General features: G+C 47.0%; 1 protein-coding gene across 5 annotated transcripts in view; it reads right to left on the reverse strand.

Moving 5' to 3' along the window:
* LOC146175281 (uncharacterized protein CG43867) overlaps window positions 1–21,928 on the reverse strand; it is a 429,718-nt gene that overhangs the window by 25,515 nt on the left and 382,275 nt on the right. For all 5 annotated transcript variants that reach the window (XM_084584707.1, XM_084584708.1, XM_084584706.1 and 2 more), the window contains 4 exons: window positions 8,679–8,820; window positions 6,934–7,043; window positions 6,287–6,416; window positions 5,917–5,994 (listed from right to left, as the gene is read on the reverse strand). In XM_084584707.1, coding sequence (XP_084440833.1) covers window positions 5,917–5,994; window positions 6,287–6,416; window positions 6,934–7,043; window positions 8,679–8,820 — 460 coding nt within the window. The remainder of the gene's footprint in view (window positions 1–5,916; window positions 5,995–6,286; window positions 6,417–6,933; window positions 7,044–8,678; window positions 8,821–21,928) is intronic.

Below are 21,928 nucleotides of genomic sequence, written 5' to 3' on the forward strand. Positions count from 1 at the left end.
GTACCACTGCGATGTGACTTTTCTTCTTTGTTTTTTTAAATGCGATGCATTACATGCGTTTCTGGGTATACAGGTCCTCCACATAATGTCCACAGGTCATCCACATATTGTTCACAGGTCGTCCACATATATGAACACTTTCCTAACACCAAGACTGGCGGCGTTTAGCTGGAGCTAGAGCTGGCGGTCAAGGTTAGTCAGGAAAATTTCGCACAATACAGGCGCCACACACGGTCCAATGCATATTCCCCGTTTCTGGGTATACAAGTTCCCTTCAGAATTTTTTAGATTTTTTAGAGCTATTGAAGTGCTACCTCAGTGCAACACTTGTAAATTTTGAAGGGAACCTGTATACCCAGGAGCAGGGAACTGGATCATGTGTGGCGCCTGTATTGTGCGAAATTTTCCTGGCTAACCTTGACCGCCAGCTCCAGCTCCAGCTAGACGCCACCAATCTTGGTGTAAGGAAAGTGTTCAGATATGTGAACGATTTTTTAGTCCTTCTTAACATTGACCGCTCAGTGTGTTGTGACACAGTCGCAGGGAGTGTGCTTGACGTTTTCAAGCAGCGTTCCCACTCTTTAAACTTCATCCTTGCAACTTTCTTTTTCTGTGAATGACCATGTCTGCTGGGCATATGCGCCGCGTTCCAAGAAGGTCATTTTGCCCTTTTCTTCATGCCACTCGAAACTAATTAAGAGAGGCATAGCCACGACTTGTATGAGGTCGGCCTTTTTGAAGTCTTGCAAGCACATGGCAGCTGAGAGTTTTAAGGGCCAAGTGAATAAGTTTTGTCAGTCAGGGTTCCCACTGGTCATTCTTCAGGCAGTGGCGGAATCGTTGATGTGCAGGCTGAGGCACAAAGTGCATTGAAAATAGCCGGTAGTCCCTCTGAACAAAGTCCCGCTTGAAGTCATGCCCTATGTACACAAAATGGCCCATAACTTGAAGAGGGTGGCGGGTAAATAGGGTATTCGACTTGTTTTTTCAGCCCCCTGCAAGTTGTCACAACTCTGTAAGCGTATGGCGGATGGTCAGCGCAGAATCTCGTGTACAACTAAGCACGAATGCCAGTATGTGTGCTGTTCCACCGAAGTGGTGCATAAGTTCCCGCTGTGATGCAGCAGAATTTACATTGGACAGACAGGCCAATGCATTAATCAGAGGTTGCGGCAGCATTAGTACCAGTCTCTGAAACCCGACAATGAGGCCAATCTTCCAAAACACTGCCGAGAATGTCATGGTTGCTACCCCTTGCTGAACGAAGCCACCATTATCGGGAGAGGTAAAACTAGACTGGAAAGAGAGATCTTGAAAGCAGCGCATATGAATAGACTTGGGTTCGACACGTGTGTAAGCGAGACATCTTTGGCTCTTTTAGATAAAGAGACCAGGTCTTTAATCAACCTCTGACGCCCGCGTTTTTGCGCTTGTCAGTTGTGTGCACTTGGTTATCTCGCCTACCTTTGACGATAGATTTTGCTTGCTGGTTAACTTTTTCTTTTTGCTCTTTTCACCCATGTGACGCGCAGGCCCCCTTTTTTGCTGTTACGGGTGTTTTCCAATAAACTTCAGTTGTTAGTTACCGCACGCCTTGTCCACTTCTCGCCTTCGTCTTGTTTGTGTCACAGTCCTATTTCCCCCACAATTTGTTTAGTGTGTTTCCCGAGGTTCCTGACTTTACAGTGAAGAGTAACATTGACTCCAAAATACTGTTCCTTATATTTTCCTGCAACTTTTCCTTGACTTTACTCATATTGAACTTTCAAAATCTGCAATAAAGTAATTTGACCATCTGGGAAAGTTTTTTTCTAAAAAATTCGACCCTCACAGGGTTAAAAAATATCCGCAAAGAACCATTCTGGCTTTGTGTGCATGTATACTTTCAGAACGTCACATATATATTGTTACGAAGCGGCAAGCCGATGAAAACAGATCAAAGAAGATGTTCGATGGTCGCAAGGTGACGTTTAATGAATCTGTGAGCGGGCTTAGCGCGTGCTCCTGCCCACGCCGCTGCCCTCTCCTTCCTCCTTCGTCCGTAACAATATAATTGGCTGCATATAAACTACCTGCAGAAAAGCTAACTCAAACCTGTGTTTGGCACATGATGGCATTAGTTGCCCCTGTGCCACAACACCCATCACAGCACAAAATAGACACCAATAAATAAAAACAAACATTCAGCAATAATCGGATTCACTCGATGCCAATGATGCAATGCCAGTGGACATGCTTGGGTGCACTATGATGGGTAGCCAATAAGCCTAGCCGGATACCAGTTGTTACAAGCTATTAAGGGGGGACACGAGTCTTTCGGACCAAAAAATCGCGAAAAAATCACTTTTTAGAAAATGTGATTTGCGAAATCAGTAGCTCTTTATCTACCTATCTGCTAAGTTTTTCATCTCTAGGGCCGGTATTTTAGTCACAATGCCAATTTATATAATCGATGTCGCCCAAATTTGGGCCGAAAACGACACCCGAAACAACCTTTTTCCGCGAGGCGTAGCTCCCATTTTGTGCGCGGCACCGTAGCCATCTTGGTCTCATTCGAAAGAGCCGCCTTTCGTCTTCAAATTGCCGCCTCTGCTGTTTACATTCGCCCATTGGTCGCATAAAAAATGGCAAAAAAGAAAACGTGGCATTTGCAATCCCATTGGCTTTCGGGGTGCACGTGACGATAAGGCGTCACCGCATTGGTGGAGCTGGCTGACGGCGTCTGCTCGGCGCGCCCGAGCCGCGGGGAGACGGCGGAGACGTGACGCCGGCCGCGCTCGGTTCCGAACCGCGAGGTGCGTTCACGGCAAGAATTTGTGAAAAAAGTGAAAAAAAAAAAATAGTTGAATAATCATCTCAAGTGATGCCCTGCCCCGGCTGTGCGCGCTCAGGCCGACGAAAATCGTGCGCCGAACGATCGTGTGTACGAGCCTGAAGTAGGCCTAGCGTGTTCCCCAGCACGGGGGACTGCTACTGCCAGCGGTCGCACCCGCCGTGACAGTGATAACGCAGGCCGCAGATGAGCAGAAAGATAAGCTCAAAACAGGAAAAGCTTGAACTCGCGCCAACTCCAGCAATGAAGCGGTAGACGGATTGTGTTCGTGACGATGACGGCAGCGCGGCGGACAATCCGCTTGGCGATGCGGAGTTCACGATCGTCAGATCTAAACAGTTTGCCGAGATTGGCGAAGCGTAAAACATACGGCGGCGATATTGGCACTTAAAAAAGTGAACGGGGATAAGGAATCGCCATCAAACTTATTCTCCAATGCGTAAACTGCGGGACACGTCGTCTTCGTAGAGCTCGCCGTGCGTTTGCGCCGATCGGACCTAGTTCATAGTCCTTAGGGAATTCACTTGCTTCCAGTGCAATGCAGAGCACTGGGAAGCAGCAAACAGCTCCAAATTACATTTCTTTTCCGCAATAAACGTTCTCACCGCGGTCTTGATGCGAGGACGTAGCAAAACGACGTACGTTAAAAAAAAAAAAAAAAACGCTGCCTGCATATGACTCGCGCAGCCGAAAAAGTGACAACTGAATGTGCTGCAACTGCAAATCAAAATGAAAGAGGCGACACTTGGACGTTGGAAAGCAAAGAGACTACATTCCTGGAGGTTTATAGCCATTTTAAATTGTAAATGTGTGCATTGCACCAGTGAATGTCTGTTAAATAATGCCCTGTTTCTTTTTTGCTCTTTTCTCAAAACATGCATTCTCGACCATTTGCAGTTTTGTGGCCTTAATATCTCGGTAGCTATTGCTGATAGAGTAATAATTTCTTTTTCAGCATGAAGCCAAATATGTGGAGCACACAATGTTGCAAGTAGATTTTTTAATTTCTTGTTCAAAATTTTTAAAATGGCTTTTTTTTTTTACCTTTATATGCTATATTTTGATCTTTGAACTTTGTTATGCAATAAAACAAGAAATAATTGCTTAATCAAAAAACTGCTTGCAACATTGTGTTCCTCATTCTTTCCAGTGTCCAGCAATGTGTTCACCTGAAGTTTTTCTTCAGTGATCATTTTGTAATTGTTCTCGTAAGAATTAGACTAATTGGTGTAATTATCTCAAGAAATAATTGGACCACAAAATAAATATTTGCAGTTTTGGAATCTGCACAAAAAACTACACAAACCCACCAAGTTGCATCAATTTTGATTGGTAAATAACGAAAATGGTGGCAAATATCGGATAGCCAGTGAAAGTGGCTGGATGGCCGTTGTATAACAGCCAGTGGGCAAGCTTGGGTGGAACATATTGAGTAGTTGTTGAGTGAGGCTGTATGCCAACATATAAGCTTGTATGCCAATAGTGGCCATTGTGGGAAAGCCAGTCCAGTATATTGGCTCAAACCTTGGCATGGGTGGCACCCCAATGAATCGCCATTATTGACCCAACATTGGGCCCAGGTTGTCTGTTTTTTTTTGTTTTTCCTATAGTTTTCACTTCAAGATAAAGGATCTACAGTCGAACCCGGATATATCGAACTCTAAGGGGATCGCGAAGTAGTTCGATATATCGATAATTCGATATACAAAAATCGGCTTGTGACAGCACTTACGATGCGAAAAAACGATACTGTATTTGTCGATCAACCCACTCGCATAATGAACCCACCCTCCACTTTTGCACCCGAGAATTTGAAAAAAAAAAAAAAAAAAACGCGCTAAGGCCAGCTCGCTCACATGAAATAAGCGACTGAGCGATCTCAGCGACGAGCGGCAGCGACAGAGCGAAAATTTTCAAACTTGTTGGAACTGCGTCCCTCTAGCCGCTCGAGCACCGCGGCAGCTCAAAACAAGGTTTCTGTGTCGCCGCGGCAGCAGAAATCGCGAGCATTTTCGCTTGCATGTCGATGGCGCGTCAGTCCGTTTCGGTTGTCTCATCCACAGCTCATTGGCAGCGTGCCAAGATGCTGCGCGGCAATAACGTCAGGGCGCGCGTTTATCTTTTGATAGCTCCTGCGGTGGCGGGGAGCGAACTTGGCAGAGTGCCCGTGATGGCTTGATTGCACAAGCCTGGTTCGATTTATCACGCCGCGCTTGGGGCGGGCGTTATGATCGCAGCAGCTGAACGCGTGCTTTCGCTGATACATACATGCAAGGATAAGCGATAAAAAAAAATAATAAACATCCCCGCAAAAAAAAAAAAAAAAAAAGCTGCCGCTTCTAAACGTCCGCAGCAGCCATAGCTTACGCTACGCCGTGCGTACAGCACAACGATAAGAAAGAATGACTCTCGCAAAGAAAAAAAAAGAAAAAAGCAAGCTGCCGCTTCTTAACATCCGCAGGCGCAGTAGCCGTAGCCACGTCAGCCGCCGCGCAGAGGGTTCGCAACACACGCTGGAGAAAGCGTCCGATGTCTGTCTGAAAACGGGCTGAGCTGGCTTGGCGCATGCGTTGCGCGTGCTGAAGGAGAGAGATAGCTCGGCAAAAGAATGGGCACACCCACGCACATGGCTTGCAAACGTCATGTGCTGGCGCTCGGGAAACGATAACCGCAAATGCGCGCGCCTTTGAGGAATGGGCGCGGCGCTGCCCTAGCCGAACTGTCCCCTCTCATTCCTTCCGCGCGTGGCTTGAAAACGTCACGCGGCAAACGGCCAAGGGTGATGCGATCGTCTTTGGGGAAGGCACACATTCCAGTGCGTGGCGCGAAGTTCGATATATCGAACGACCGGTGAAATTGAGTTCGATATATGACGCGGCTTTCCTATACTTTTACATGGGATTTCCAAGGGGATATTTCGTGAGTTCGATATAACCAAAATTCGATATATCCGGGTTCGATATAACCGGGTTCGACTGTATATTCCTACACTACCTGTATATGGTTTATATGTTACATTTAGATAGGACAGTGAGGCAGCTTTAGGGTGAGACAGGGAGGAATCTACAAACTTGGTGGCTCACCAGGGTGGTGCAGTCCAACAGGCTGATGCCATCCTCAGACACAGCCAGCCACAGGTTCTGCTGTTCCTTGCTCTTCATCTGTAATAAAAAGTGGCAATTCAGCTTGGCTAAGTATGGATACACATGCAGAAGCTATGTTCAGCCCTCGATAAGGAGTTCTGCTTCCTTAAGCTTTGCTTTGCCACATCTAAATATGCATTGCTTCGTTTAATTTCGTCCAGTTCTCTCAGAGCACTGCTGTCATCACAACCACCAGTAGCAGTAGCAGCAGCACAGCAGCAACGAAGTGAGTGGCTTTATGAAGGCGACATCTGAGGTGCAGCGAAAAAGACTTAGCATGTGAACAAACAGAGCAGAGAGAGGGGGGCACCTTGGCAGCAAAGAGGCGTGCTCCACACAGGGGCCACTTGCGGACGCAGTTGAGGTAGATGCGCACACAGTCCTGGACAGCCCTCCCCCGCAGGGCAGCCCACCGCTCACCCAGGCTCTCTTGTTGAGTCCTGCACAATGTTACGCACAAAGCTCTTTTTATGCTACTGCACCAAACTGTTATTGTGATGATGCACCATTTATGCATTCCCAGCTAGGAAAAAGAGAAGCAAGGGCATTTTGCTCTGAACAGTTGCAACCTTTTTTCAATACAATTGACAATGGCTGAAAGAAGATGGTTGCTGCAGTGTCTGGCTGCAGACTATCTCCAAGCTGACAATCAAGCCCCCAAATATTAACATCAGTGATTCACTTCCACAGCAGCTACACTGTGGGCTATGACCCCATGTTACAAACAAACTGGCCAATTTAAGATGTTTTCCAGTCTACACATGGCAAAAATTCCCCCAATCTTGAAGCAAACAGTAGGAAAGCACTCAAGGAAACACAACTTCCTGCATCATCCTGCAGGTTTTGCATCGTTTTACTTTTTACTCAAGACCACATCAAGCAACCTTTTTGGGAACTGCAGAAAATTAATTTATCTGCAGGCTGTCTGTGACTCCCCCCTTGTGATGCGAGACCCACTTGTCAGCCAGGAGGAACTGTGGTGGTAGGAAGCGTTCCAAGGCCTGCTGCAGCAGCTGCTGTTGGGGCCTGGCCCGAGCCCGCTCCCCAGACTGGTCGCCAAACTCAATCTGCACAAACACAGTCAAAGTGGGACCATCGACACCCTCCATTTTTCTTTGGTTCAAGCACTGTTTTCCTCATAGCCCCCATGCTAAACTGAAAGACTGGAGAAGTTCTGGAATTTAAAAAATTCCCAGACAGTTCAGCTCGGCTAACCATGGAATATTGGTTGGTTGGTTAGTTTATGGGGTTTAACGTCCCAAAACGACTCAGGCTATGAGAGACACCATAGTGGAGGACTCCGTAAATTTCGACCAACTGGGGTTTTTTAGCGTGCACCGACATCGTACAGCACATGGGCTCCTTGCTTTTCACTTTCAGCGAAATGCGGCCACAAAGGCGACATCTACATCCTTGGGCACAGTAGTCGAGCGCCCTAACCACTGCACCACCCCAGCGAGGCCATAGAATATTGTGCGACAGTACTTGTCCCAAGGTCAACTCCTGTTGTTCCTGCACCCCCCCGTCTCATCGCTTAACCCTACTGAGCTCATTGAGTCTATTATTCTTAGTCATAGTAGTCATGATTAGCCATGGTAAGTCATAGTTCAGGAGGGTGGCTTTTTGGGCTTGTTGGTTAATGGCTTTAGACACTAATACAGTAGAATGTTGAGCTAGTTGGTCTTTAGACATGATGAAACACACAGCTGAGTAGACAATGCACAGAAGGGGCACACACAAACACACACGGACAAGAACAATGCATTGTCCTTGTGTCTCTTCTGTGCATTGTCATCTATTCAGCTGTGTATTTTATCATGTTCACGACACTGTAGCGCAACAAAAGCCAAGGACAGAAGAAAAGAAAGGAACACCATGAGCGGTATTGGTGTTCTTTTCTGCTCTTGTGTCCTCATCTTTTATTGTGCCTTGTACGCCATAGCAAGACACGGCTAGGCACAGTATAACTCTGTGGTAGGCCTAGCCGCACGACCTTCTAAAAATGGTGCCAGGCCACAAGCAGTCGACGCTGGCAGTTAACCAAAAGTGGTCAATTTAGTCACATGCTTTCGGAGCCCAATAGTAGTGCGTGTTTTGTGCAATTTCCTCCCTTTGTTGCTCACTTAAGGGTTTGCTCATGGACGCCAATGAAGATATGGGACAAGCCTGAATCATGATCTTTTGAACGAGATGCAAATAATACCGGTGGAGCGCGTATGTCCGGAACTGATTCTGGCAAAAGCTCAGCATGATAGGGCCAAGCGTTCAATTTTGCAACTTTTAAAAGCTGTGACGTGTGAAATTGGCGGCATTTTTTGACCAAAATTTGCAGACAATTGTGGAAACATCTCAGGACCGCGAAAATAAAAAAAATCGAAAATCTGTTTTTTAGGCCAATTTTCGGCCACAAAGAGCCATGTTCCTCATTAAAGGATGTTTCCCAGCTCTGCAAGAGGGGAAATGGCTACCACTGACTCTTACATTGCACAATGATGATGAGGCAGTCAGCATTATTTCTTTTTATTCGCAGGCCTCTGCGGCTGCACCTCGAGGATAATCAACTTCTTCACGGTGATCACCAAGTTCTTTTCATCACTGATATCGGGAATTTCAAAAGAAAAGACTTATATCTTAAAAACCATTTTTCTGATTTTAAGAGGGTCTCAAAAAGCCAAGTTGTTTCTACCAAGAAGAGGGATCACCTGTGCCATGAGGGCAGCCATCTCGAGGGCCATCTCGTGAGTGAGGGGGAAGCGGCCCTGGTAGAGCTCCCCGTGCAAGAAGTAGCAGGTGAGCAGGCGCTCTCGCTCCGTCTCTGCCTTCTGATGCTGCCGCAGGAACAGCCTGCACAGACAAGGTTCACAAGGGCCCCTTCATCTCGCTTTCAAAAATGTTATACGAACACTGCAATAGAAAAAAAAGCTGATGGGGACATAAGAATAAACAAACATGTGCCTTAAACAAAAATTCCACATTCAAATATATATATAAAAGAAACAAATTAATATTTTTGCTCTGTGTGGTATGAGAGTGCTTTTGTGTTAGCCATTTTTTCAAGATTTGGCTTAATAAAAAAAGAAATTGGCTGTGGCTTAGCTCATCTAGGCTAGGATATACGTAGAGAAAGCATGGTGCCTGGCACTGGGCTGACCACTCCTCTCCAATCCCATCTGCCGTATTTACTCCCATAATGCTCGCAGCTTTTTTCGCGGAAAAATTGATGCTAAGTTGGGGGGTGCGATAATTATGCGGGGAAAATTTTCGAGCAAATGTTTTGGAGCGCTAAAAGCAAATTTAAATAAGTGCGAATCAGGATTCTTAGGTCAGCTATTGTAAATATAACCAAAACATTACTTTCAAGCAGAACTTACTCTTGTTATAAACGTACAGGGTCGCCAAAAGCACAAATTGCTAAAGCACTTTATTTATAGCACGCAGCCTCATCATCACTCCCCACGTTTCGTGGTATAATGCTCACAGCAGACCATACAGTTCTACTCTTGATCAGAGACTTGATCCGAGTCTGTATCGACAATCGCTGTCTCCAGTAGCGCACTACGCAGAACTCATTGACGCCGAAGTGCCTGCTGGCAGTGCGGTTGCTATGCTGTAGCCCGTACTAGAAAGCTTTCGGCTTAAAAGCAGCTGTATAACTTGCGTACCGCCCCACCGCGATGCGGCACCAAGAACATGGTAGACGGTGGAACAAAGCAAGTAACACGGATGGAACGAAGAAACAATGACAACGAGATGCAGACACCTCGCAAAATGGCGTCGGCTACAAGCATCATGGAGGTAAAAAAAAAAATATGAGCATAACCGATGATGATGATGATGATCTACCCGAGCACGCTATCACTGCCTGGTAGCGCGTGCACACTACGAGACCAGCTAGGTTCAGTAGCGCTTCAAAGATGGTGCTTGTTACTACTAGCAGACGACTCTTGCGATGTTAATATTGCTGGTGCGATGATTATGCGAGGAAAAAAAATTCCGGTTTTTGATGTCCAATGTTGGGGGTGCGAGCATTATGCGAGTAAATACGATAATCTTATCCAATACAGTGTAAATCCAATCTAGTCCAATAAAGTACAGTTCATTTCAATGAAATACAATCCAACCAATCCTGTTCAATTCAATCCAAACCTGTCAAATCCAAACTAATCCAACTGAGTCCAATTCAATCCTGTCCAATGCTGCGAACACACTCGCCCGAAATGCACCACTCTCTAGTCTATCATCATCACTACTATCATCATCACGCTAGAGAAGGCGAATTAAGATGCGCTACTCACTATGTCTAGCTATAGGGAACCAAAGCTGGAGTTTGCTCCGCGACGCCAGCGCTCGGTTTCCAGTGGAGCGGAGAGGAACTACAAAACCTAAGCGCATCCGCGCCCGCGTTGCGTGCGGCTGTCTGCAGAGTCTGCGCAGCCCGCTCGCTCGGGAGCGCGTGCTACAGGCAGCCGCACGTGCACGCGGAGCGGGAAAAGGAGAGTGAGGACGAGGGGGGATGGTCGTGCATCTGTGCGCGCAAAGCCGGCGCTCTTTGCCAGTGGTGTTTCTTATTTTTGCTTTTTTCTGTGCCCCGGCTGACATAGAGGATGGCTGGAGGCACGCTTTTTATGCTTTCGAAAGTGAGAAATTATTATTAATTGATCGCCGCGGACATTGTTTTCAAAGAGCGCTTGTTGGCAGGCTCAGGCAAAAAAAACAAAAAAAAAAAAAAAAAAACATGAACGCGAATTCGGCACTCGAAGGCAGAGGCGAGCGACAGGTATTTTGAAGGACTTGAGGCGGCACCTCTTGATGTCTCTTCCATGTTGTTCAGAGAATGAAGGGTCCAGCCTTCTCGTTGAGAATTGATCGGACGCTGGTTGGGGAGCTTCCTTTCCATTTGTGACTGCTCACTTGAAAGGGGCCTATTCAACTCTTTGGGGACAGACGTTTTAGGCGATGCTGCCGGCGCCGTGGTGCCTGCTTCGGCGCGTTAAGGACGCGTTCCCTACAAAGGCACAAAGCATGCCGCCTTACCCTTTGGTTCCTGCTGACAGCGGTCAGAGGGAGTTCGCTGCTGTGGCGCTGCCATCCGAAATCAATGACTTATCTACCTTTAACGATGAGTGGTATCTTAACGACCTGCGTCACTGACGGGAAGCCAAGGCATGCCCTTTTTGCGGCAGTTTCCTCTCTCCACGAGACGAAGAGCAAGGAAATGCCTGACGACTTTTCATGCAGGCGGGGACATCTCTCCAAGTAAACCTTTGTCTTCTTAATTCCACAGCTACGCTGCGCAATCCCTAGTTCAGTTATCTCCTCTAGCGAATGCGCAGTTTTGACCTCCTGAAGCAGGATCGCGTATGAGGATAGAATGATTAACGTATGTGTTTTCCCTTTATAAGCGCCGAGTGATGGCATTAATGACATATATCTGTTTCTTGAGGCCGACTTGGTTCCGCAATGGCTGCTGCGGCACCTCCAGTTACAAACAGAGGTGCGAGATACCTAAAGAAAAACCGACAACCATCGTTTCAACATGAAAGAGAGAAGAGAGAAAAACACTTTCACGAGTACCAAGATACTTTGTTGGGCGAGTTGGTACTTATTCATTATTATTATTGTTTCTTGTCCCTTGTCTTCGTGTTCGCGCTGTTTGTATTAATAATGAACTTTCACGAGTCTTGCGAAAAAGCGCGCCGTCACTTTTTCATTCGTTTTTTTTTTTCTTGCCCCCTTTGTTCGAGCGCGACGGCGGCCAGAATGCGGTCGGAGGAGGAGAGAAACAACCGAGCGCGCGCGTACAAACACGTGCTGGAAAGCAGCGCAGAGCAGACGACAGCATGCTTTTCTATGCGGCGGGGAGCAGACGACGCGGCCGCACTGCGCGGAGGTTTTGACGGGGTCTCCATGGAGGGCGCTGACGCATAGAGCGGCGCAGCGCCCCCTGGCCCAGGTTTCCTCCCCTATGTTATCGTTACATTAAAGACGATACATCTTCTTCTGGTTGCTTCTTGATTGTCAGATGGCGCGGTGAGCGCACCACATCCGCCAGCTGCGGCGGTTGCTAGGCAACGGCTCTATACCGCCTGCCACACGAAACTCTTCATTCGTGGCCAATGTAGCTTTCACTACAAAAAAAAAAAAAAAGCTGCTAGGAGAGCACAGAGCACAGGCCCCCTGAACTAAACACACAATCTTTCTCGCAATAAATGGCTTTTGAGCAAATCACATCGCAGTTCTCACAACACATTTTTCTTAACACGTTTATTGCGTCGTGGCCCACCGGTGGGTCACGCCAAGGAGGTTCAAATAAAACTTGCTGGAGCGGAGGGGGCGCCCCTGAGCTGAAGCCGCGCGCCGCCATCTTGCCATAGGCAGAACGCGCGGGCCTTCCGCCGCAAAGCGTAGTCAGCGTGGTGTCGTCTGGGCGTTGTAAACGAGAATGGTGTCATCGTGCGTTGCGTACGGCTGCACAAACCGAGCGAAAAAGGATACTGGGATATCGTTTCACTTGTAAGTAGCACATTTTGAGCGTATTAAAAACATATCTGCATGTTGCAGGGCATGCCGACAGTTCGCAGTACGCCACATATTTCATGTCTGACGGGCACAAGTTTTTTCTAATCAGGTTTCCCAAGGACCCAAATGTGCGAAGCATGTGGGAGCGGGCTGTGCGGCGGGAAGGCTGGAAACCAAAAGACAGGGATCACTTATGTTCGGTGCATTTCACGCCAGATTATTTCGACCGGACCGGGCAGACAATGCGGCTGCGACCGGGAAGTTGTCCGAGCGTGTTTGCCGCATTTCCACAGCACCTGCAAAAGCCGGTGAGTACTCGACCTTCTAGTGTTCACTGATGTCGCGGGTGCGAAGAGCGAGTAGGAAAAGAAACCACAGTTCGTTATTCGCTGGAATAAAATTGATTTGACTTTCTAGCTTCCGCCGTCGATTGCTGTGTTGTCTAAAACCTTTGCTCGCAACTACGAGCTGTTAACTGGCGTATGTTTCAGCAGCATAAGAGCAGCTGTTCTGTGTTACATGCATGCTTTTTGCTCTTATATTTTTGCTTGCTTTAAGCAAATGCAGCGAGTAAAAGGAGGTGGTTTAAAACGGTTTGCAACTTTCATTCCAGCTGAAAAGAAAGCGACCACCACCGAAGCCCCGGAGCCCTCCGGCCGACGAAGGCATCGCAGTTACCAGTGCTGTTGAAGATATGGCTGTTGCATCAACTACAAAGCAACATTACAAAGAAAGGCTACATGCTTCTGAAGAGGTAATAGCACAGCTCAAGAAGAAGATCAAAACGCTGCAGCAGAGCAAGCGGAGATTGACGAAAAAGAATGAGACTGCTCAAGAGATAATAAGGGCTATCAAAGACCAAAAGCTCATGTCTGAGGAGGGCATGGAGGTTTTCAGTGCAGCCTTTTCTCCGGATATTCAACAACTCCTTAACAGGGCGGGAAAAGACCAGAAAGGCACATACCCCTCCGAACTGAGAGCATTTGCGTTAACGCTGCACTTCTATTCTCCATCAGCTTATGAGTATGTACGCTCGAAGTTTAATGGAGCACTGCCAACAGAGTGCACTATACGAGAGTGGTAGAGTTCCATCAACGGGGATCCTGGCTTCACAGCTGAATCACTGTCTTTCTTAGAAAAGCTTGTGCGAAGCCGCATGGAGACACTGTACTGCACTTTGTCGATGATATGTCAATCCGGAAACATGTTGAGCTTGTGGGTGACAAAGTTGTTGGATACGTGGACTTTGGGACTGGAATGCACGACGACAGCCTGCCTGAAGCTAAGAATGCATGTGTGTACATGCTTGTTGGCTTGAACTTGCGATTGAAGCTGCCAGTTGGGTATTTTTTAATTGATTCATTGACAGCAGCAGAGAGGGCCGAGCTAACGAAACAGTGCATCGAAAAGCTAACGCTAATAGGCGTCGAGGTTGTTTCACTGATATTCGATGGCGCCGCATCAAATATCACCATGGCGAAGTTGCTCGGTGCAGACCTGCGACCATACTCTGAGAACTTTTCCATGTGCTTTGAGAATTCTTGTGACTCTAACAAAAAAGTGTATATAATCTTGGATGCTTGTCACATGGTCAAGCTCATCCGCAATTCATTGGCAACCGTCAGTCATTTGTTTGATGATGATGGAAACTGCTGTGGCATACATAAAAGCCCTTGAAGCACTCCAACGAAAAGAAAGGCTGCGGCTGGGCAACAAACTGACGAGTGTCTATGTGAAATGATAAAAGCAGAAAATGAAGGTGAGGCTTGCAGTCCAGGCACTTAGTTCGTCAGTTGCTGACACTCTAGAGTTCTGTGAGAATGAGCTGAAGTTGCCCGAGTTCAAAGGTGCAAGTGCTACTGCAAAATTTATAAGAATTTTTGACCAGCTCTTCGACATACTGAACTCAAGGAACCGACTGGCCAAGTCATTCAAGGCACCACTGAGCAAGCAAAATGAAGCCTGCTGGAAGCTTTTCTTCTGCAAGGCCGAAGCCTACATAATGGCTGTGAAAGACCCAAAGGGGCGACCAATATTAGAAAGTCCGAAGAAGACTGGATTTGCTGGCTTCCTCGTGAGCATAGAAAGTACGGAAAAAATGTCTGACGAGCTAGTCGGCCATGGGAGTCTCAAGTACATCCTGACTCATAAAATGAGTCAAGACCACGAGGAAACGTTCTTTGGATGCATTCGCAGACGAGGTGGTTTTAACAACAACCCGACCGCAGCACAGTTCGTGGCCTCATACAAGCAACTCCTGGTGCAAACTGAAGTGCGATCTTCGAGCAGTGGCAACTGCACACAGGATATAGTCTCCATTCTGAATGGGACAGCAGCCCTTCAAGAAAGTGTGGGTACAGCTGTGACTGCAGCAAGGCGGTCTCCAATTATACAGCCAGAGGACCACGACTACACACACCGTGTAGACTACCCCGAGAGCCTATCGTCTTTCATTGGGTCTGTGGTGCCTTACATTGCAGGCTTTGTTGCCAGAAAGGTTGCCGAGATGAGCAGTTGTGAGGAATGTATTGTAGCTCTTCAAGCAGATGAGCAACCACCCCTAGTAAGGAAAAAGAGCCGAGGGGGGCTTGTTTCGCCTTCGCAGGACGTGATGGAGATTTGTACTGCTGCTGAGAAGGGTTTACGACGACTGGAAGCTGAGTGCCAAAATTTGAAGTATGTGCACACAAAGTCAAAGCACTTGGTTTTGGAAATCCTGAGCTTGTTGCCAGAGAAGGAGTGGTTTTCAAGCCTCGATGAGTACATTCTTGACTGTGATGCTCTGGACAATCACATATATATCCTGTGTAAGAAAGTGGCCGAGCTCTATATAAGCATCAGGCTCCATCACATGACGAAAGAAAGAAACAGGGAAATGAGTGCCAAAAAAGTGAGGTCTGCTCTTAGGAGGCTCATTATTTTTAAAAACCAGTGAGCCGGGCCTTCCATCAGTGCTCGTACTTTTAACGAGAACGCCGAAAGTAATAAAATGAAGTTTATTGCATTGTTGTCTGCCATTTTGCCTCTTATTGTGCATTACTTCCCCCTTAGTGCTCGCGATAATTTGTAAAAACCACGGCGGGGAAACGCAGCCAGCGCGCGCTGCGGCACCCGCCTGTTTCTTGCCTATGGCAACATGGCCACCACGCGCGCGGCGCGGCTTCACCGCCGTCGTTGGTAGGTATAGACGACCTCCGCTCCAGCAGTTTTTTTTAAACCTCCTTGGGTCACGCAATGCAGTCCAGCCGTGCTGGCGCAAACAACGAGGCGCAAACAACGAGCCATAAATGCATGAAAATGCATTTCCACTATCATATCACAGATGGCGGTATCGATATAAAGCGCGCCTGTATTTTTAAAAGACCATGTTGTTGGGCGAGTCGGTCGTACATACTTAAACAAGGGAATTGCGCTATAAAAGATACGCCCGTCCATGTCCTCTTCTCGTCCATGCCTTTTTTTAGCGCAATTCCCTTGTTTAAGTATGCGCCTGTATTTATTGACATTGGCACTTGCAATGCGTCTGATGATAAAGCTGATGGCTATCAGGAAATGGCGCAGAAAATACAGTCGAACCCGGATATATCGAACTCGAAGGGGATCGCGAAATAGTTCGATATATCGATAATTCGATATACAGAAATCGGCTTGTGACGGTACTTACGATGCGAAAAAACGATACCGTATTTGTCGCGTAATCAACCCACTCGCATAATGAACCCACCCTCCACTTTTGCACCCGAGAATTTGAAAAAAAAAAAAAAAGCGTAAAGGCCAGCTCGCTCACATGCAAGAGATTGAGCAATCTCAGCGACAGAGCGAAAAATTTCAAACTTGTTGGAACTGCGTCCCTCTCGCCGCTCGAGCCACCGTGGCAGCTCAAAACAAGGTTTCTGTGTCGCCGCGGCAGAAATCTGTCCATGGCGCGCGTCACTCCGTTTCGGTCGTCTCATCCACAGCTCATTTCTTGGCAGCGTGCCAAGATGCTGCCCAGCGATGTCGGGGCGCGTTTATCTTTTTATAGCTCCTGCGGTGGCGGGGAGCAAACTTGGCAGAGTGCCCGTGATGGCTTGATTGCACAAGCCACGCACAAGCCACGCCGCGCTTGGGGCGGGCGTCATGATCGCAGCAGCTGACCGCATGCTTTCGTTGATTCATACATGCATAATAAACGACTCCCGCAAAAAAAAAAAAAATATGCCGCCGCTTAACGTCCGGACAGCACAACGATAAGAAAGGATGACTCTCAGAAAAGAACAAAAAAAAAAAACAAACAAAAAAAAAAAAGAGCTGCCGCTTTTTAACGTCCGCAGGCGCCCTAGCCACGTCAGCGGGGTCAGCCGCCCCGCGCAGAGGCGCAGAGGGTTCGCAACACACGCTGGAGAAAGCGTCCCACGTCTGTCTGAAAACGGGCTTAGCTGGCTTGTCGCATGTGTAGCGCGTGCTGAAGGAGAGATAGCTCGGCAAAATAATGGGCACACCCACGCACATGGCTTGCAAACGTCATGTTGGCGCGCGGGAAACGATAACTGCAGATGCGTGTGCCTTTGGGAAATGGGCGCAGCGCTGCCCAGACCAGCCGTCGCCGAACTGTTCCTTCTCATTCCTTCCGCGCATGGCTTGAAAACGTCACGCGGCAAACGGCCAAGGGTGATGCGATCGTTTTTGGGGAAACCGAAAGATGACCGAAACGGAGTGACACGCACCATCGACATGCAAGCGAAAACGCTCGCGATTTCTGCCGTGGCAACACAGAAACCTTGTTTAGAGCTGCCACGGTGGCTCGAGCAGCGAGAGGGATGCAGTTCCAACAAGTTTGAAATTTTTTGCTCTGTTGCTGCCACTCGTCGCTGAACTCATCTTTTCTAGTGCTTCTTTAACACACAAGGGACATTAGATGAAGGGGGAACACATAAGAACAGGACGGATGCTGGTCTTCAACTGTCGTTTATTGAAGCAACATGTCATATATACGATCTCAAAGTGCACATCACACATGCGTAGTGAGGGTGCCACGCTTAAGGTACGATAGCTCTTTATCAGATAAATACACAGATGGAGTGCTGACACAGTTTTGGCATTGTTTAATTATACATAGGGCTTCGACAATTTCCCTTTAAGATTGAGCCTGCAATCACATGCAAGCGATTGAGGTCGCTCAATCGCTTGCATGTGAGTGAACTGGCCTTAACGATTTTTTTCTTTTCCAAATTCTCCGTGCAAAAGTGCAGGCTGGGTTCATTAGGCGAGTGGATTGATTACGCGACAAATACGGTATCGTTTTTTGGCATCGTAAGTGCCGTCACAAGCCGATTTTTGTATATCGAATTATTGATATATCGAACTATTTTGCGATCCCCTTTAAGTTCGGTATATCCGGGTTCGACTGTACTGTACCTACGAAAAGGGCTCAAGTGGTATAGGAAAGCTACGGTGGAGTTCATCCTTGGAACTGTACTTGTGAACGCATATGTTGTCCATTCAATGGTGGCATCGCCAATCATCGAATTCCGCGAGTTGACACGCGCACTCTTCACCACAGCTCAGATTGAGACCGAAAGGACACGCGGAACAAAGCGCGCCCATACACTGGAAAAGGCCGATGGACCTGCACAGACTGTCCCAAAGAGATGTACTGGATGCTACGCATCGCTGAGAGCTCGCAGAAGCCCATAGCAGGCAAGAGTAATGGTGAAGAAAGTTGTTACATTTTGCGCAAATTGCACGGGAAAGCCATTTATGTGTTTGCCATGTTTCAATCTTTTGCACGAGCAGAACTCCTGAACATAGACTACGTTTTAGACATCGTGAGCTTGTGGCATGCAAGACGTTTGGTTGCAAATGCTGTGATTTGAACTGTTTTTTTTTCTTCGGAAAATTATTTTGGAAATACTTCAATAAAATGTCGAGTTTAAGGTCTTGTTCTTGAGTCTTGGTGATTAGTGAATGCTGAAACGCAGGGTCACGTAGCGTTGTCCCACAAAGGGCAGCTGGTCGGTGGGCAGTAAACGTAGCAAGCAATGGCTTCAAAACGCAAACTATTTATTGTGGAAATTTGTGCATGCCCAGGCGCCCCTGGCACTTGTTCGGACCAGAACGACCGAAACTCATGGCCGCACTCTAGTTACATAAAGCAGAAATTTTGTAGACAGAAAGGGCACCGTTTTTCAAGGACATCCTTGAGAATGTGCTTCAGTCGCATTTACTGGGGATGAAGCGAGCAGAGTCGCGATAATAAATGACTCAATAAATTTTCCAGATGCCGTATGCTACAAGGATCCATTATCCATTTTGTTTTTCTGATCCATCTGGTCCTCTACATCAGGTCGTTATTGTTCAATGACGTAACCGTGCCGTTCAAGTGTCCGTGGGAAGCGACCTGACTATTTGCTTATTGGCGACCGGACCTCACTATTGGATGTACCTTGCAGTCAATATTGAACCAGAGCACGCGACGAATGGTGAAGGCTATCATTAACACGATAATCCGCCGCCTTTCATTTCTGTGATTGGTCGACTGCTGTTTTCTTCTGATGATTCTGTCACTCTTACGTCACACGAAACGGAGTGGAAATTGAACAGCGGATCCTTATAAAATATGGCAACTTCCTGGAAATGCATGGGCCAAGTGAACCACTCGATGACTTTCTGCACTAGCATACATGCTTCAAGTAGCCCGCACATGCTATAGACCACGGAAAATGCCAGTAGAGCCATCTTTCAGCAGGTGGAAAAAATAGGTTCTGAAGTGTGCTCCACCGATGTGTCAGGCCGCACCCGAGAGAAGGATCAGGTGACTCACCGGTGAGCCACGACGCACAGAGATCAAAACTATGATAAGGGGCTACGCAGCGAACATGTTAAATTGAGGCCACTAAGAACCAGAAAACATACTCTCGACCAAAATGGCCATGAAAGCAGGACAAGAACTGCACATTAGATGGGCCGTCAGAAATAAATATTAAAACCCATTCGCAGCACGAATAAAACGACAGGAAGAAAACACACACGACAGGACGAATCGAAGCAGCATTCGTCCTGTCGTGTGTGTTTTCTTCCTGTCGTTGTTTTATTCGTGCTGCGAATGGGTTTTAATATGAATCATTACCAACTGGCCCAAACATCGGTGTTATTGCACAAATAAATACATTACGTATTTAGCAATTCACATATGGCCTCTCACAGGAACTTTCTTTTAGCCACCTACCCTTGTTTAGTAAATTCGCATATCATAACCATCGTCATCAGCTGGACTATGCCCACTGCAGGGCGAAGGCCTCTCCCCTACTAAAACAACTAACCCGGTCCTGTGATAGCTGCATACACTTGGTCTCCGCGAACTTCTTAACCTAATTTGCCCACCTAACTTTCTGCCACCCTCTGCTACGCTTCCCTTCCCTTAGCTATAATGTGTTACCCTTAGCAACCATCTGTTGTCCTCTCTTTTTGCTACATTTCCTACCCATGCCCATTTCTTCTACTTAATTTCAACTAGAATATCAGTAAGTTGAGTTATTTCTCTGACCCACTCTGCACACTTCCATCTCTTAACATTACACCTAACATTTTGAGTTCAATGGTGCTCTGCATACCATGAGAACCCTTTTCGTTAGCCTCCATGTTTCAGCCCCAGAGGTGAGTACAGGTAAGATGCAGCTGTTATATGCTTTCCTCACGAGTGATTTAATTCTCCATGCTATTTCCTTTTCATGGTTTGGATCTGTCGTTATTACCTGTCCTAAGTATATGTTCAACAACTGCTTCCAGCATTTCACTACCTAGTGTAAACTGCTGTTCCTTCTTGAGGCTGTTGAGCATTACCTTAGTCTCCTGCACATTAACTTTTAGGCCTACCTTTCAGCTATTCCTGTTTAGGTCATCAATCATTCTTTGCAGTTCATTCCCCGAGTTACTTAGCAAGGCCATCATGAAGGAATTGCAGATTACTGAGATAATCCATCAGCAATTGTCCCCAACTGCTCCCATTCCAAGTCCCTGCATGCTTCCTCTAAGGAAGCTGCAAATAGTACTGGGGAGATTGTGTCTCCTTGCCTAATACCTTTCTATATGGGAGGCAGCCCACCACAGTCCTCTCTTATCCACAAAGACCGTAACATCACAGATGCTACCATACTGGACACAGATTTGGGGGCATATGTAATCTTCACCGCTTTGCAGGCGGACCCTTCCTTTTATATGTGGCCCATACAGCAACCTTTCCTCATCTCTACCCTAGAGTTTGAGCCTATCCTTCACGTCCTTCTTTGAATTTCTTTGCACTTCTTTGCGAATATTCACACGGACTCCATGGTGGCAATTTGCTTGCTGTAACTTGTTCTGATCTAGAAGCAGAATTACACCACGCCTTACGTTCCTCGGCTCCATCATCAGTCGCTATATGGACGGTCCCTGGCCATGCAGGGATCACAGGAAATGAGCTGGCTCATCAGCTAGCCCGCAACCTGGTGCCTGTGATCTCATGGTTAAGCCCCTTGACGTGATAAGATGCTTTGGGCTATAAACTAATATTAAGGAACACTACCGCCAATTAAAAACATTATACAGGCACATATCCCACTACCCCCCTTACATCTCAATGTTGCTCAAGTAAATACACTTCATAGGATTCAAACAAACACTCTTATTACACCTTCCCGACAATTCCATTTCTGTTTTCGTTCAGACCTTTCCTGTTCCAACTGTCCTGCATGCCAATCTAGAACGCTGCCTATTCTCCTGCCCAGTCCTGTCACTAGGTCCCCTTCCCTTCAACCCACTCCTGGAGTGCCCGGCTGTCGTTAGCACAGATGGAAGACTAGCTTTCCTTGGTTAACCAAGTGCAGGATATGGTGAGTGCTTAATTTGCACTCTTAAATAAAGGCTTTCTCTCTCTTTCTTTATATAAATTTTGTTACCTTAAAGTTTGTCTCACTTTAAAGTTCTAAAGTTAAAGTTTGTTAAATTAAAGTGAAGTTTGTCTCACTGCGGCAGCGTACTTCCCATGAAGTACATATGTGTCATATGTGCAACCTAGAATCGCGAGACACATTTTTTTTTTTTTTTTTTTTTTTGAGTTGGCTTGACCACCAGGCTTAGGAGCTCAGAGGAGAAGCCAGCTTTCCATGGGCAGGGGGAAAAGATAAGTAAAGCTTTCTACAAGCATGCAAAGGCAGCGCAGTTTGCTGAGAAAGAATGAGTAAAAGTGCACCCAGAAGTTAGAGAGAAACTTCTTTGGAGAGCAAGCGTGAAATATGCTCACACGTGGGCAGTCCAGGAAGTGATGGACCCGCGCGATCTGCCTAGTCTGGTTGACGGGACTATGCCGGTCATCCAGGCTGGGGCTGTGGTACCAGGTGGTCCTTTGCACCCCCACACCATATGTTGTATGGAGTTTGGCCCGTTACAGAATGCACATTCATATTGCTGCAAACCA

The sequence above is a fragment of the Amblyomma maculatum genome, chromosome 11 (genome assembly GCF_055883805.1).
Source record: "Amblyomma maculatum isolate TAMU_Amacu chromosome 11, ASM5588380v1, whole genome shotgun sequence".
Taxonomy (NCBI): Eukaryota; Metazoa; Arthropoda; class Arachnida; order Ixodida; family Ixodidae; genus Amblyomma; species Amblyomma maculatum.